The sequence below is a fragment of the Triturus cristatus genome, chromosome 12, assembly GCF_964204655.1.
Source record: "Triturus cristatus chromosome 12, aTriCri1.1, whole genome shotgun sequence".
In the NCBI taxonomy this organism is placed as follows: domain Eukaryota; kingdom Metazoa; phylum Chordata; class Amphibia; order Caudata; family Salamandridae; genus Triturus; species Triturus cristatus.
The window spans coordinates 627974073-627988250 of record NC_140595.1 but is presented as its reverse complement, the minus strand read 5'-3'; the positions used below and the strand labels follow the sequence as shown (position 1 = coordinate 627988250).

The following is a 14178-nucleotide window of genomic DNA, read 5'->3' as shown; positions in this document are numbered from 1 at the left end:
CATGTGCGGAGTTCCTGGACACTGGTGGTTTTCTGGTTCTTCTGGACAACCATTGGAAACCCCGCCCCCGCCCATGCCCACCGGTGTTGGTCAGGGAGACGAGGAATGCTGGGAGGTGTTCGTCAGGTCTGTGCCAGGTTTGGAGGTATCCTCTCCTGTGCACCGCTAAAACTTAATAAAAAGGAAGGGGGGGAAAACTTCTGTGGAGGTCATGTGGGGTAATCGTGCAATGTTTGGAAAGGGATGTGTATTTTCTAAGACAGCGGTACTTAACCTTTTGCCTTCTGTGGACCCTCCAGTTTATCATCACTAGAATCTGGAGACCCCACTCAGCCATTATTGGAAGGCGGGGAAGAACCCCCGGCCTAAGCAGTTTCAATGATTGGACCTCAAACCAATACACACATACAAAAACAAATATACACCAAAGAAATGTTCATATGTTGCAATATTTTGTGTAATCCACAATCAAATCTAGAAAACTTTTTCAAATGTTTTTCCCTTCCTTGTTTGTATATACTTTGTGAATATTAAATGATGCATTTTAATATTTAATTGGGTAAAACATTCGCAGGACCCTCTGATTAGACTTCCTGGAACTCCCCATGGGTCCTCAGAATTTTTTTTAATAACCACTGGTCTATGAGTTTCCTTTAATTTCAGTTCCGGGTGATAATGGTGCCTGACTGGGTCCAAATCACAAAGGTCCATATGGGGTATCATCAATGGCCTCTGCCTACATCCTATATTAAGAGCATCAGGGTTGTTAAGTGAATAATAATTCAGCACATTGACTATATTTTATAGCTGCTGTTTGTTTGTCTTTGTTTCTTCCCATGAAAAAAAACAACAATTTATACTTCCTGCTTAACTTGCATAGTAATGGGGATGTGCTGGATGGGTTTTGTGGATGTTGCAAAATCTATTCCATGGCGATCACTCCCTTCCAATATGTTCAACATATCTCAACAAGGTTTCAAGGCCATCGACATCCCTCCCATCGCACTAAACTGCCTCAAAGATGAATAAACATATTAGGCCTTCTGCATCCATCCTGACCATCGGGCTCTTCCAGCACAATCTGCATCTTTTAAGGGAATCTGGATCTGCCAGGACAGATCAGCGGGTAAGTGATACGTCTCTTCCAAAGCCATCCTCAACTTCCGAGGTCATCAGCATCTTCCAAGGTCAACTGTGTCTTCAATGGGAATTAGCATCTTAGATGAGGATCAGACACTTTGAATGAATTTAAAATGTTCCCAGACAAAACAACATAACTTTTCAAAAATGTACGTAAAACAAATCTAAAACATTCAATTTTTTGATGTCTTAACGTTTTGAGCTAGTTTTTCTATCTCAACGAGGACAATTCCTTCCTGGGAGTTTATTTGCGTCAGATGTCATTATGCACCGCATAGGAGGCCCACAGATCCATTATACAGGAGTGACTGGTGTGGACATTCCTTGGAAGATGGCTCTCGAGTTGGTGACCTCCTTTCAAAGCCCTCCAAGTACTGCATGGCAAGTGTAGCCACAAACACTGTTGTTGCTGCTAAGCAACCTTTTCCTTTTCCAACTGTGCATTTTGTGCATATGTAAAAATGTGACCTTAGTGCAAAAAAACATCTTATGTGGAATATTGAACAATATCACTACTTATGAGGAGCCGGAAACAGAACCGTTTGTTATGATTTCGTTTGAAACGCAATCTGCGGGTCATTTATTGAGAGATATTTGGACTCACTTACTCTAGAATGTTGAGAGATTACCACAGTCTTGCTGCTGCTGTATTTCCCGAAAAGTTATGTGTGACCTTTAACGCGTGCGTGTCCTGACGCAAGTGCATGACGATACGAACGTGTCTTGACGCAAGTGCGTGACGATATGAGCGTGCCCTCCTGATACACGTGCCTGACTGTATAAGCGTACATGGTGATATACATCGAAATCACAATGTCCAATTGGTAGTTCATTAGTTTAGGATTTTGCGATGCAGTGATTACAAATCGACATTCTTTTCACACGCAATTGAGAATTATTTGTATTTGTAGCCTGCACAATACAGGCGCTGAATCATCTGTGTGAACGGCTCACTCGCAAAAATATTTTTTGTCCATCTGCAGCTTCCTTGTAAATAGTTCAGGGTGTGTGAGGCCGGAAAGAGTGTGCTGTGCGTTCAACAAAAAACAGTACAGATTATGGAAACGATTTAATAAAGTGTGCTTAGCTATTTGACGGTTTCAGGTGGAGAACCCTTGTTCTGGCAATTATTCAAATAAAATAAAGTTTCTGATGGTTATTCCCATCACAGCAAGTGCTTGTAAGTGAGGCTGACAAGGCACCGGTCACAGGGCAACGTAGGCCTGATGTGCTGCAAGACTTGAAGTGTCCTTTTCTGGCCATTTACACAAACACACACTGAGTTTTACTCGGCACTCGCCGAAAAAGCGCTTCGACGCCTCGTCAGGGGTAGTAAGCGCTAGAAATGCAATTACAATTACTTGTTCTTTGTGGGTTGGTTGAGCAGAACCACCGGAGTTGATTTCTCAGCTCGGTGAGCTCCTGGTTCCATCTAGCGGTACAAGAAAATACTACAGGTATTTAAGTTAATGCAGACCATATCAATGTAGTATCTTGAACCTCAGGTTGCGTTGCCTGTTTGTACAGTAGTTCTTTCGTATTTCTAAACGCACTGCTTACCGTTTTTGCAAGATCTCTGTGCTGAAATCCTGCAACAAACCTCACTTCAAATATAATAAGGTCTCTTCAAAAATCTGTAAAGTTGATTTAGGCTGGTTAGTCTCTCACGCACTATAAGAGGTCCTGTTCTTGACATGATTTTTTTGTTTTCATCTTGAAAATAGCTTGTATTTGTGGTTTGAAAAGAGACAATGCAAACATTTTTTTAAAGAAATAATTTCGGCTGTGAAAATTAGAAGGTCAACATTATTGAATTTTTAATTTTTTTTTTTTTTTTTTTTTTACAATAAATGAACACCCTGAGCACAAATTCCTGTAAGTTAAAGCCAGTCATATAAGACTCCGCAATCTCTGAGAAAACCTTTGCATCCTCCTCTTCCACTGCGGCAAAGTGCATTGGTACAAAATATCTGCGTCATTGCCATTTGTGAAGTGAATTATTTCGGTTTAAAACAATCATACGGCTGTGAATGTACCCACCTTATGTGCTAACAATATACCTATCAAAGTTCCCTCAGCCACTCTCCCCCCCCTTACAAGGAAGGATGTCTTGGGGCACAATTTGCACTGCAAACACGTGCAAAAAGGGGTTTGGTATAAGTGTAACCATCTAATTTCAAACCCATACACAGAATGCGTTGGCGCTAGCACAAAAAGGAAACTGACCTGATGCAAACATCACATTAGCAAAATTCCACATTAGTACTAATATATTTGAGCACCTGTACAGCCTAAATATGCGGCGTTCATAAAACTAATAGAGTCCACTTTCCATGCGGTAGAAGGTTGTTAAGACATGAAGCATGGGGGCTCTCCCTAATCTAAAATCACCCCCGGGCCGTACGCTCCTCTCACTCTTGACAGCGCTTAGAGACCTGACGGTGATAATGCGCTCTACAAATTTGAATCACAATCGCAAGACCTGCACAAAAGTAATTTGTACATGCAAACCTTACGTGCGCCTTTCGTTGATACTTCCTCTGGTGGGCGCATAAGAAATATTGAGATCACAGATATGTAGTCACTAAATGTGGTCTTTCATTTGATCTTTTTTTATTATTAACTGTTACAGAAACCCTCCATGTCTCCCATCCTTATCTAAAAAGAGCTAAATACAATGTCATAGTTTTGCTCAACTTTCACTGATGTCGAAGACAGACTGTGTGTCAGACACCTTTCGTTATCATTCATTCATGCCCATTCCATTCATGCCTAGTTCTGAAAATCGCAAAACCAAAGGGGATGATGGACGGAGTGTTGAACATTTCACTCACCCCCAGTCAACTGATCTGGGTTTAATCCATCATCATTCTTTAGCTCACTCCGCCACCCCAGTTCAGACATGGCCATATGCAAATCAGTCTGACCGATGAAGGCTGATTAGCCAAAAACCGGTCCCAGGATGCTTGTTTCCGGTCCAGAGAAGACATGGCTTGGCAGTTCGGGCTGGACTGTTCCCATGAGGCACAGGGTCATATTGATTTGCATATGGCCATGTCTGAACTGGGGTAGCAGAGTGAGCTAAAGAATGATGATGGATTAAACCCAGAACAGTTGACTGGGGGTGAGTGCTTGCAATGTTCAACAATCCGTCCATCATCCCCATTGGTTTTTTCTTTGTTCGCCCCAAGTTGGCAGGGTATGCCCAGACGTGGGTCCCTTGCTCACTTTGCCACTGGATTCAAGCTAGCCCGGCTGATGACGGCTGATTAGCCAGAAACAGGTCCCAGGATGCTTGTTTCCGGCCCAGGGAAGACATGGCTTGGCAGTTTGGGCTGGACTGTTCTCATGAGGCACAGGGTCAGACTGATTTGCATATGGCCATGTCTGAACTGGGGTGGCGGAGTGAGCTAAAGAATGATGATGGATTAAACCCAGATCAGTTGACTGAGGGTGAGTGCTTGCAATGTTCAACACTCCGTCCATCATTTCCTTTGGTTTTGCTTAGTTCTGAAAATCACCAGCAGCCCTTCTTACCTTCTTATTTCCCTTGTTGAATTGATGTTGGAGAAGTTCCATTCACGTTGTGACACCATCTGTTGATGCCAGCAGACGTTTTCTGGGAACAGACGATCATGTTTGTGCACACAGACACAGGCTATGTTGGCGAATATGATGAAAATCTTGCTACTCCTGCTTTACTGGTCTCAAATATGATTCCTTCCTTAGTACCCCGCGGAGAACCTAAGACCTTATTTAGCATCCAATGACCAACAGCTTTTTATGTCTCTTTCGAGTGCTCATGTAATCTATGCATGGCCATGACATTTCACGGATGATACATTGTGCCTTTGAATTACTTTATGGTTTGGTGGTGTAGCCAGTGCTTAGTTTGTAAAATAAGTGTAGATACCAAACGTTTGCTCGGAAGTTGCCGTCGGCTCTGCAGAAGGTCTTTGTATGGCATATCAAGGCTGCGTAGGCTTTATTCCACCTCCTGCATCTCCAGTCTATCAGCAGACACTCCCTGCCTATCTCACTCCTACATGTTAGGTTGTGTCCCTGCTTTCTCCCTTTGTCACTGTTTTCCCATCTTTCTCTTCCGGCTCCTTTTCTCTTTTTATGTTTTTTTTCTCTCTTGTTCATGGTTGAAGTCTAATGAGGAAAAGTAAGTGTCGATGCCCAACGAGTGCTGGTGGGCTCCACCTGGCGCCACCGTCTCAAATTAGGCATTGGACGCAGAAAAATAGTTTTTTACTGCCCACATAGTCAACATAGATCTGTCAATAACGGAACCAGCTTCCATATTCCTAGAAGAAGCCTCCCACTGCAACTCTGCAAGCTGCACCCACCCAGCCCCCTCCCATTGAAGGTAGTTCTCCCACTGTAAATATCACCAGACCTCTTCACACAGTGCAAGCCTCGCGCTTTAGCTTTTCCAGTGCTTGTTCTGCAGTGCTACAACTGACGCTATCATGTAGCTCATCTCAGATGTTTAAGCAACTCCACCCATCATGTGCCTCATTAGAATCCTCAGTCCGTCCTACGAGACGGTGGAAGTCGCATCCTTTGGTGGTTTCTGGGGCGGTCTTGTCCAACTACTTCACCGTGGAGCCAGTTCCACCAAAACAAGTTTGAGGTTTTGCGGTGGGATTCGAATGGCTAACACCGTGGAGTCATTGGTTGAAGGAGCATTTCTCTGCATTTTATGGAGCAGACCATCATCTGCTGAAATCCCACTAGCACCCCCTATGTACTTCGCCGTTATATACCCAATTACCACCTTATTCCTCCTATGCAATATCCTGGGGACCTCATTATTTATTTCAACCACACTTGGTGTAGGAATGTTGGCTCGTCCTGACTTGTGAAGGCATTGACAGGTTCTGGAGGGGCTGGTTCCAGAACAGACAGAATGAAATGAATAGGGAGTTTGCATTGTTAGATAGAAGTATCCGACCATGTGTTCACTAGGAGCGTTTTTTTTTTTTTTTTTTTTGGTAAAACATGGTTGGAAAATAGGGTTAAGTTATTGAAAGAACAATTGCAGATACCTCTTCACAGGCCCAGGCCTATTTGCATTATGCTAGGTGATTGTATTCAGACATACATGCTTCAGTTCACTATTCTTAATTGGGTCTCACAGACCGTTTGTGAAAGGAATAGAAACAAGCATTGGCAAAGCCAGTAGCTCTTGGCTAAAAGCTGACAAAAAGCAAGCAAATGAGAATGCTAATAAAGCTGACCAATTGTAAGCTGTGGGCAGGCTCTAAGCCCTACTGTAAGCTGACAGTAGGTCTTTTTGCTAACAGACAGCTTGCACTCTCTGGGGTGTGAAACCTAAGAAGCAGTCCTCTAAGGTAAGCAGTGGAAGGATACACCCCATCCTCTCCGAACACTGTGAGACAGATGTATCGAGGGAGGGACAAACACACTTATAAGCAAGAAAAACATTGAAGCAGGATCGCAGAACTGACATAGACAGCGATTCCATCCATTCACAAGCGACGAGCTGATCCCTAGTCCTCTCTGACCACTTTGGAAAGAATACAACAGACTACGGACCACTACAGCTTAGATAGTACCCCAAAATAACGGGAAAGAAGCGTAACCACTGCACAAGACATGGGAATAAGATGACGGCTGGGAGGGGGATGAAAACGAAAGAGGGAAACCATGAGTATGGCTGATCTGGAATGCTGGGTTCTACCTCCATGCATTTGATGACCCATCACTGTCTCTTCAAATTCAGCACAACCCTTCCAAGACTGAAGTAATGATGTTGGGACTAGAGCCCGATTCGCGTCAGATGCCCCCTTTCCTAATTACATCCATGGCTGAAAATTTGGACTTCAGACTTGACTCGAAGTACCTTTATAGATTTGTATTGGGATTTATATAGCACAAACCTAGCTAGGAAGCAATGGATCATTATGTGGGCGACAGAAGGGACAAGGATGAGTCAAGAGTGTGTGCCTAGAAGCAGGAAGGAGAAGTTGATGAATAGTTCATGGGACGCTATTCCGTGTGGATCCATATCAGTGGTTTTTGACGTGCTTCTAGAAGAAATGGTTTCATAGCTCCTTTCTGAGTTGTATGACAATCGAGGCAAGTCTGATATATGGACGAGTGTTTTTCCAGAGCCTAGAAACATAAATCGAGAAAACCTACTTCCTGGTTCTTTTTTGCACTTCTTGTGTTCGAACTTGATGATCTGGCTCCCTCCGGGGAATTCAACTCCTGAGCAGGTGAGGATTTTGGGCAGTTATTCACGGGTGCCTATAGATATTGCCTTAGTTCTACATGTGTTCAGTCATTAATGGCTCACAACTGCACACCAATTGGATGCGGTTCAATGTAGCATAACCTCCCAGAGTGTATATTCCCTCATGGCTTTCATTTCTGCTGAGGTGGAAGTTTTCAGAAGCACACAGATGTAGTGTTGGAGATGTCATATCTTAGTGGTTCAGAGAAAAATTTGATTAACCCTTTCTTTTCTCTCTTTCTGGCAGGGCCCACCGGTGACCTTGGTTCTCGAGGACAAACAGTGCTGGCTGGCGAAGCTTCCTTTAGTGTCCAGCGAGTTGGAAGCGAATTCAGTGATATACAGGAAAGGTGTGTATCCTTCCCACCCCCGTAGCACAATCTGCAGAGGAAATATAACTCTCTTCGCTTCCTCTTGAGATTGCCGGCTCTCGATATCGTTTTTGGGGTGTAGATGTGTGTGGTGGTGCTGATTTGAGTTGGCTTGCGTTTGGATATGTGACTTTGTAAGTGGAGTGTGATTATTCGAAGAGTTGGAGCAGTAGTGATTGGGAGCGTGGATGCCAATTCGGGACACGCAGGAATAGCAGCTGATAGCCGCAGCTCATTAACCCAGTTGGGTTTTCATGAAGGTAGCAGGAGGATCAGAATGTAAACAGGACACCTTGACCTTCTGTAAGCTCCCTTTAGGTGGCTGTGTAGACCTAGGGTGGGATAATGGGTCACCCACATGATGTCCTAGGTAGACCTTTGGCATATGTTGTAAATTGCGCTTGCCCAGCTATTTTGATCAGTAGACGTCCATGAGGGAGCCGTTTGTGGCAGTGGGATAAACAGAGCCCATCAGTCATAGTCCGCTGTTTGTCAGTAACATTAAGCAGCAACAGGCCTCTTGCTGTAGGACCACATGATGTATGTGTTGGTTCAGCTTGGTGCTGCAGCTCATAGCCCACCATTGGTCCCTGAAGCTCTGGATAGTGAGCCTGATCTTAGAGGAAGGTAGAAGTTAATTTTTCTTACTCTTTCTTGAGAACAGGAGCAGGAGCCTCCTGCCCTGTCAGCCTTAAGGCCACCTCGGTCCTCAGGTTTTTCTTTGAGCTAAAGAAGGAAGTGTACTTCCCTGCTGGCCCATTGTTTACCAGGGGCCTAGCAGGAGTGCAGTTTTGCTGTCCTTGTCATAGGTGAGCTAGTCACCAGGGAGCGGAAGATTAACCGCGGTGGCCATGAAAGCCATTGGTGCTGGTGGCTGAACACTCGCTCTTCCTCCTTGCGGAGCGAGGAGTTGACTCACCCGCCCGCGGGACGGGAGGAGGTGTACGAAAGACCTGCAGTATTTTATGTTGTACTACCGCCAATGGAGCCTCTGCCCGCATCTGCCGGCACCATTTGACTAACCGCTGCCACAGGAGTCGAGAAATGTTAAGAATGGAAACTTGCGGGTGGTAGACACCCATCATGTCCAACTTGGGATGTCTTACCCCCAGATCAATGACTCGCCTCATATCTCCAGTACTCTGTATTAATCATTACTTAGTCTCATACGTGGCTTTTCTGCGGTTGTCTCTTTGGCACGTATTCCAGTTCTCTGGGGTAGGTAAACCAGAATTCAATGCCTCAGCTTTCGTCTGTATTCATCGACAAAAACCGAGAGCATTGTGAGAGGGCAGAAACTGCATCAGTGTTCCATGAGGCACTGTAACTTAAAAGTAGAGTGGGAAGTGACTTTAGTACACGAAGTTGTGTGCTTGCAGTATTTTATCTGGAGGTTTTATCTTCATATTTACTAATTGAGAGGTCCGATGTCCCATATTTGAACAAAATGTAGACATCCAGGCCACTGAAGACTGTGGTGTCCACTGTGCAATGCACAGTGTGCTATTCCTTTTGGTAGAAGGGCCCTCGCTCGGGCCCTCATTACGAGTGGCTCCCAGTGGTATCCACGGGGAATAGCGCTCCAGGCCATCGCATCTCATGGACGGAAGCTTGCAGCCCTCCCTGTTCTGTCCTCACCAGGTCTCCCCTTCCTAGCTCTTTCCTCCACCACCCACACCAAGAGCCTCCGGAAAACCCCTACGCCCATTTGCCACCTGTTTCAAACAGGTAGTAAATGGACTTGGATTTTGGCATGGTATTCACCCCGCCTAATCAACTGGACCATGCCAGCACCTGGATACCCTCACGGGTGACAAGAAGCGCTCTACAAATTTACTGATGATGGATTGAAGAGGAGAAAACGCAGAGATTTGGAGCTAGTGTTCCCGGTCTGCATGTTATTACCTATTCCGTGGGAAGTAACTTGTGATCTCCAGATTTGGGTATTTAGGCGCATAGCATGGTTAATGACTAGAATTGGCGAATCCGGCCCTAGTTCCCCCTCACCCTAATCCAGGAAATTCGTAATAAGACCCTATGAGGGTAAACCAACAAATCCAGTCTGTATCTCTTTAAGAGCCAGGATGCCACTGTCTGGCCATCAGCAGTGATCAGTCACGCAGGGAATCTTTCCTTCCACTCAAGGTTCTTCTTTTCTCTCGAGCCGCAGGTCAGTGTTGCACAGCGACTGATAAGGGGACACACTCGGACACTTTTTGTGATTTTTGGCAGCAGGGAGAAGGGATGTGTTGAGGCACGCTGCCCTTCGACCTTTGGAGGTGTTTTGGCTTTGTGCAGCCACTCAGCAGCTCACATCCTGTTTCCAGAGGGCAGAGGTTAACCAGACAGGAAGTCCAACCTGCATCCTTCTTTCCTGTTGGAGATTTGTGCAAAGCACCACGTGTTGCGTCACAGTAGAGAAAGTGTTCCTGTGAGTATATTGAAGGGCTGGTGCAGCCTAGAGAACCAGCGAGGCCTTACAGCAGATTGTAATCCTCTCTGGCACTACAGACACATGGTCAACATGCCAAGGCTATACTGCGTGCATAGTCCCATGCATTAGACTGCATGGCACTCAACTGGATAATTGCGTCATCACCACGATGCCAATATTTTGGGGTTTGATTGTGCCACTCAAATACACACAGAAATTAAATGTTGTTTTTGCAGTTATTGTTTTAGCTGAAGTTAAGTCCATATAGCCAGTTAAACATTTGCCATGCGTCTAGCTACCATCAATACCTTCTATTACAATGCTTTGGAATTGGGACACCTTGTGCGATTGGCGGGGAGATGGTTTCATGTCACCCCCTGTCTAGAGACAGAAACGCAGGCAGCCTTGTAGTGGGACCAGAGAGAGCAGACTGTCAGGAAAGGGACATAACATTCCTAGAATCCAGGCAATTTCTAGAGTAGGGGGATATGCACGCTTAGGGCGCTTACGTGTGTGCCTTAGGTGTATCCTGAGCTGATTAACTCTGAGTATATATTTACTAGAAGCAAAGTAATCTCCTGGGCAATTGCATTTTTTTATAAAGTAGAAGCTAGTCCCAGATTTGACCTACATTTATCGCTATGCTCACCTCCTTTTAAATAGGAGATGATTCATTTTTAAACTACCCCAGGTTTTGCAAACTGAAAAGGCTTTACACAATTTTATTTCTGTAGACTTGTGTATTTTTTGTGTGAATGCAATCTATGGTTCAAAGCTTCTCATTATGCAGCCAAACAAACCCTTTATACACAGCTACAACAAAGTGCTAGCCTGTAGCCACACTGAAAGCGACTCTAAAAGCTGTGTCGAAAAGATGGCTGCTTGCTGTAATTTACAAAGTCTTTGGGACAATCCCTTTGGATTATGGGCCATGGTGAAAATTGATAATTTGAGTCTGCCATTTTAAATACCTTGTGAAGTCCTATAACCACCTTAATGTGCTAGAGATTATGAACTGTGATATTTTACATGACTGGACATCTGAGCTTCATTTTCTGGCACCCATGTCTCCTCTTCAGTTTCCAGCCAGTCCACTGATTGTAACAGTTGTTTCTTTGTGTTTTGGTGGGTAGGTGAAGAGATCTGGTGCAGGACGACTACAGCCATCTCCGAAAATGAACTGATCAGCACTTTCCTGATGGCCGAGCCCCAGGCCATCCCAAACTTCGGGGTGAAACTGGAGCCGGAGGACCTCCCCTACCCCGCCGCGCTGCACTCAGGGATTCAGCTGCTCCCCCAGCAGGCCGGCATGGCGGCCATATTGGCCACAGCAGTTGTAAACAGTGAGGAATACTTCCTACATCATTTGTCTAAAGATTGTATGTACTTTGTCATGTGATACCTCGGCACTCAGTCATTCCACCATTTATGGCAATCACACACACTGCTCCTTAGTGTTGCTTCTCATGTGACCAGTTCTTGCTTTTTTGGGTCGAGCCTGGGCAGAGCACGCGCTGCTCTGCAATGCATGCTGTATTGAGGTAGGGACTTGAAGCTCCGCCCACTCTCCGCCCACATTTTTCATTGGCTTGTGGCATTGTCCACTGTAAACTGTGGCTGTTCATTGAACAACACCCCCTGTTACGTGTGTTGTTGCCCGATAGGCTTTATTTATAGCCTCCGAGCACTATTTTCTCAAATAGCTGTGTCCTGTCTGCTGTTGCAGGCAGGACATGCTCTTTCCTAACACTTTTTTTTCATTTTTATAGCACATATTTGCAATGAAATAGGTCTTGCATCTGTGAGAGTTTAACCTATTGGCATTGTAAATGACAATGCCTTTTATTTATCTGTTTTAAAAACAACACATAAATAAAAGGCATTGTCATTTACAATGCTAATAGCTCAAACTCTCATAAATGTGAGACCTATTGCATTGCAAATGCTTGTTCTAGCTTTCCGTACAGTTTGGCTTACACTCCGTTGTTGCCTCCTATTAAAATGTTCATACCGATACTTAAGTTTCCATATCTGTAACCGTTTGTGGCCATTTCACATCATCCTTTTTCCTAAACATAGTGTTTCAGCCTTCAGTCACTTATATATATGAGGGATGTCTGACTAGACCTGGGTAGGTGCTAGTTTTTCATGTTGTCAGACCAACTCAAAGTACTGTCACAGTATCACTTTCTAACCACCAGATAAGATCCCTGCATAAGTCCGACTGTACCACACTTGGACTTTTACTCCGCGTGGTTCCTCCGCCACTAATTCGTCCTCAGTGGGCCAGCTTACTGCCACTTCTGGTTTGACCGCAGCACAAAGGTGTGTTTTTTAGGTCTCGCCTTCAGACAGATCTTAGCTGTCTGTTGTCGACGATGTATTGTGAACAATGCTGGTCCTAAGAGTGGACTTTGGGTCAGCCCACTGCTTACCATCTCATTTGCTTGTTTCTCATTTGATTGCTTTCAGTCCCTCCACCAGAGTACATCTTCTTGGTTGCCCTCTTTATTGAATGGCTTGTATCCTTCCACTGCTTACATTGAGGGACCTATCTTTTCATTTAGCCCTTTATGCGAGTTTGTTTTCTTGCTCTCTTTCTTTAGTTCTGCTGCCCAACTGAAATCCAAACTCTTCCTCCCCCTCCCAGCTTATTTGTTACTTTTCCTGCCATTCTGTGTCACACTCTGGTTTCTCACATTTTTTTTGCAATTTTTTTTATCCCAGTCATCCGGCTCCTCTCCATCGTTCACACCAGCCCCACCTTTCCACCATTACGTCTCTCTCCATCAAATTTTTAAAATAAAATGTATAATTGGGTGGACTCTGCAGCAGCACAATATTTACAAAAGCATTTTTGTTGTTGTTTTTTTGCTGATGCTCAACAGCATTGGCAAAAAAAGTGTTGGCAAACCCAACAGATCTGCTTTGGCAGTCAAAAAGTTGAGACCTATTGGCTTTTCCAGTGCTTGTATAAAGAAGGTAGACTATTCAAGGCAACTGCACTAGGCTTGTGCGGACTCCAATGGTGGTGCATTAAATTCTTTGTTGGATCTGATAATATGGGTTATGATTCAATCAGTTATTGCTTTATAGTTGTTCTCTTGTTGTACTTACTTTTCAAAACAGAAACACCACAATGGCCTCGCCTCTGTGATGTGTGTAAAGCTTACGGAGTTCTTAACTGACGTATGTACCCTGGTGGTAGTGCCAGGAATATTGGCCCTCGAACCCTAGCACGCAGTGGACTGTTTGACTGCTGTCTGTTGCTGCTAATGGGATTGTAGGTGTACTGTGACCTGTTTGTTATTCTGATGAAACAAAAACCGAAGGACCTGGGAAGGCAGGCTGCTGTGGGCTGTCTTTCCCTTCCCTCACTCTCTGTCGCATTTAACATGTTGGCATCATCGTTACTGGCAATCGGGCATTAAGGAACCTTCCTTGGCGCCCATACACCTGGTTCCGGCCACTGTCATCCTGTAAAGGGGGGAAGCAAGATGTTTCCTTGGAGGAGGTGGTGGTGATGAGTGTGTGTTCTTTTCCTGAGCACCTCTTAAACCTAAGAAAGCTCCTCTTCTGCAGTGGTGCATTCTTCTTCTCACTTGCTGTGCTGTTTCATGGGACTCGTGATTGCCTCCACCGCTGTAGCACAAATAAGAAGTGCTGTATCCTATGGGTGGGTGATGGTACATCAGGGCATTATCCCCACTGGCAGGGTTTTACCAGCTTCATTGCCCATGCTCCTCTGCTGACGACAGCCTGTTTCACAGTGAAAACCATCTTAGTGGTGGTCCGCTGGCCTCTTTCTTGGCAACGACAGCTTAATTAGGTGTCGTGCACTTGAGCAAACTGCCTAGAGGGGCTTCTTTTATTTTTGTTTTGTCTGCAGTCAAACTTCATTCTTGGTGTACAAAACAATACAATATTGATATATATTATATTATTTCGCGTCAATGCCTGACGGCTGT

General features: G+C 44.7%; 1 protein-coding gene across 4 annotated transcripts in view; it reads left to right on the top strand.

Moving 5' to 3' along the window:
• Positions 1-14178, top strand: part of ZFPM1 (zinc finger protein, FOG family member 1) — a 279431-nt gene that overhangs the window by 232897 nt on the left and 32356 nt on the right. For all 4 annotated transcript variants that reach the window (XM_085639659.1, XM_085639658.1, XM_085639657.1 and 1 more), the window contains 2 exons: positions 7653-7755; positions 11344-11553. In XM_085639659.1, the coding sequence (XP_085495785.1) occupies positions 7653-7755; positions 11344-11553 (313 nt within the window). The remainder of the gene's footprint in view (positions 1-7652; positions 7756-11343; positions 11554-14178) is intronic.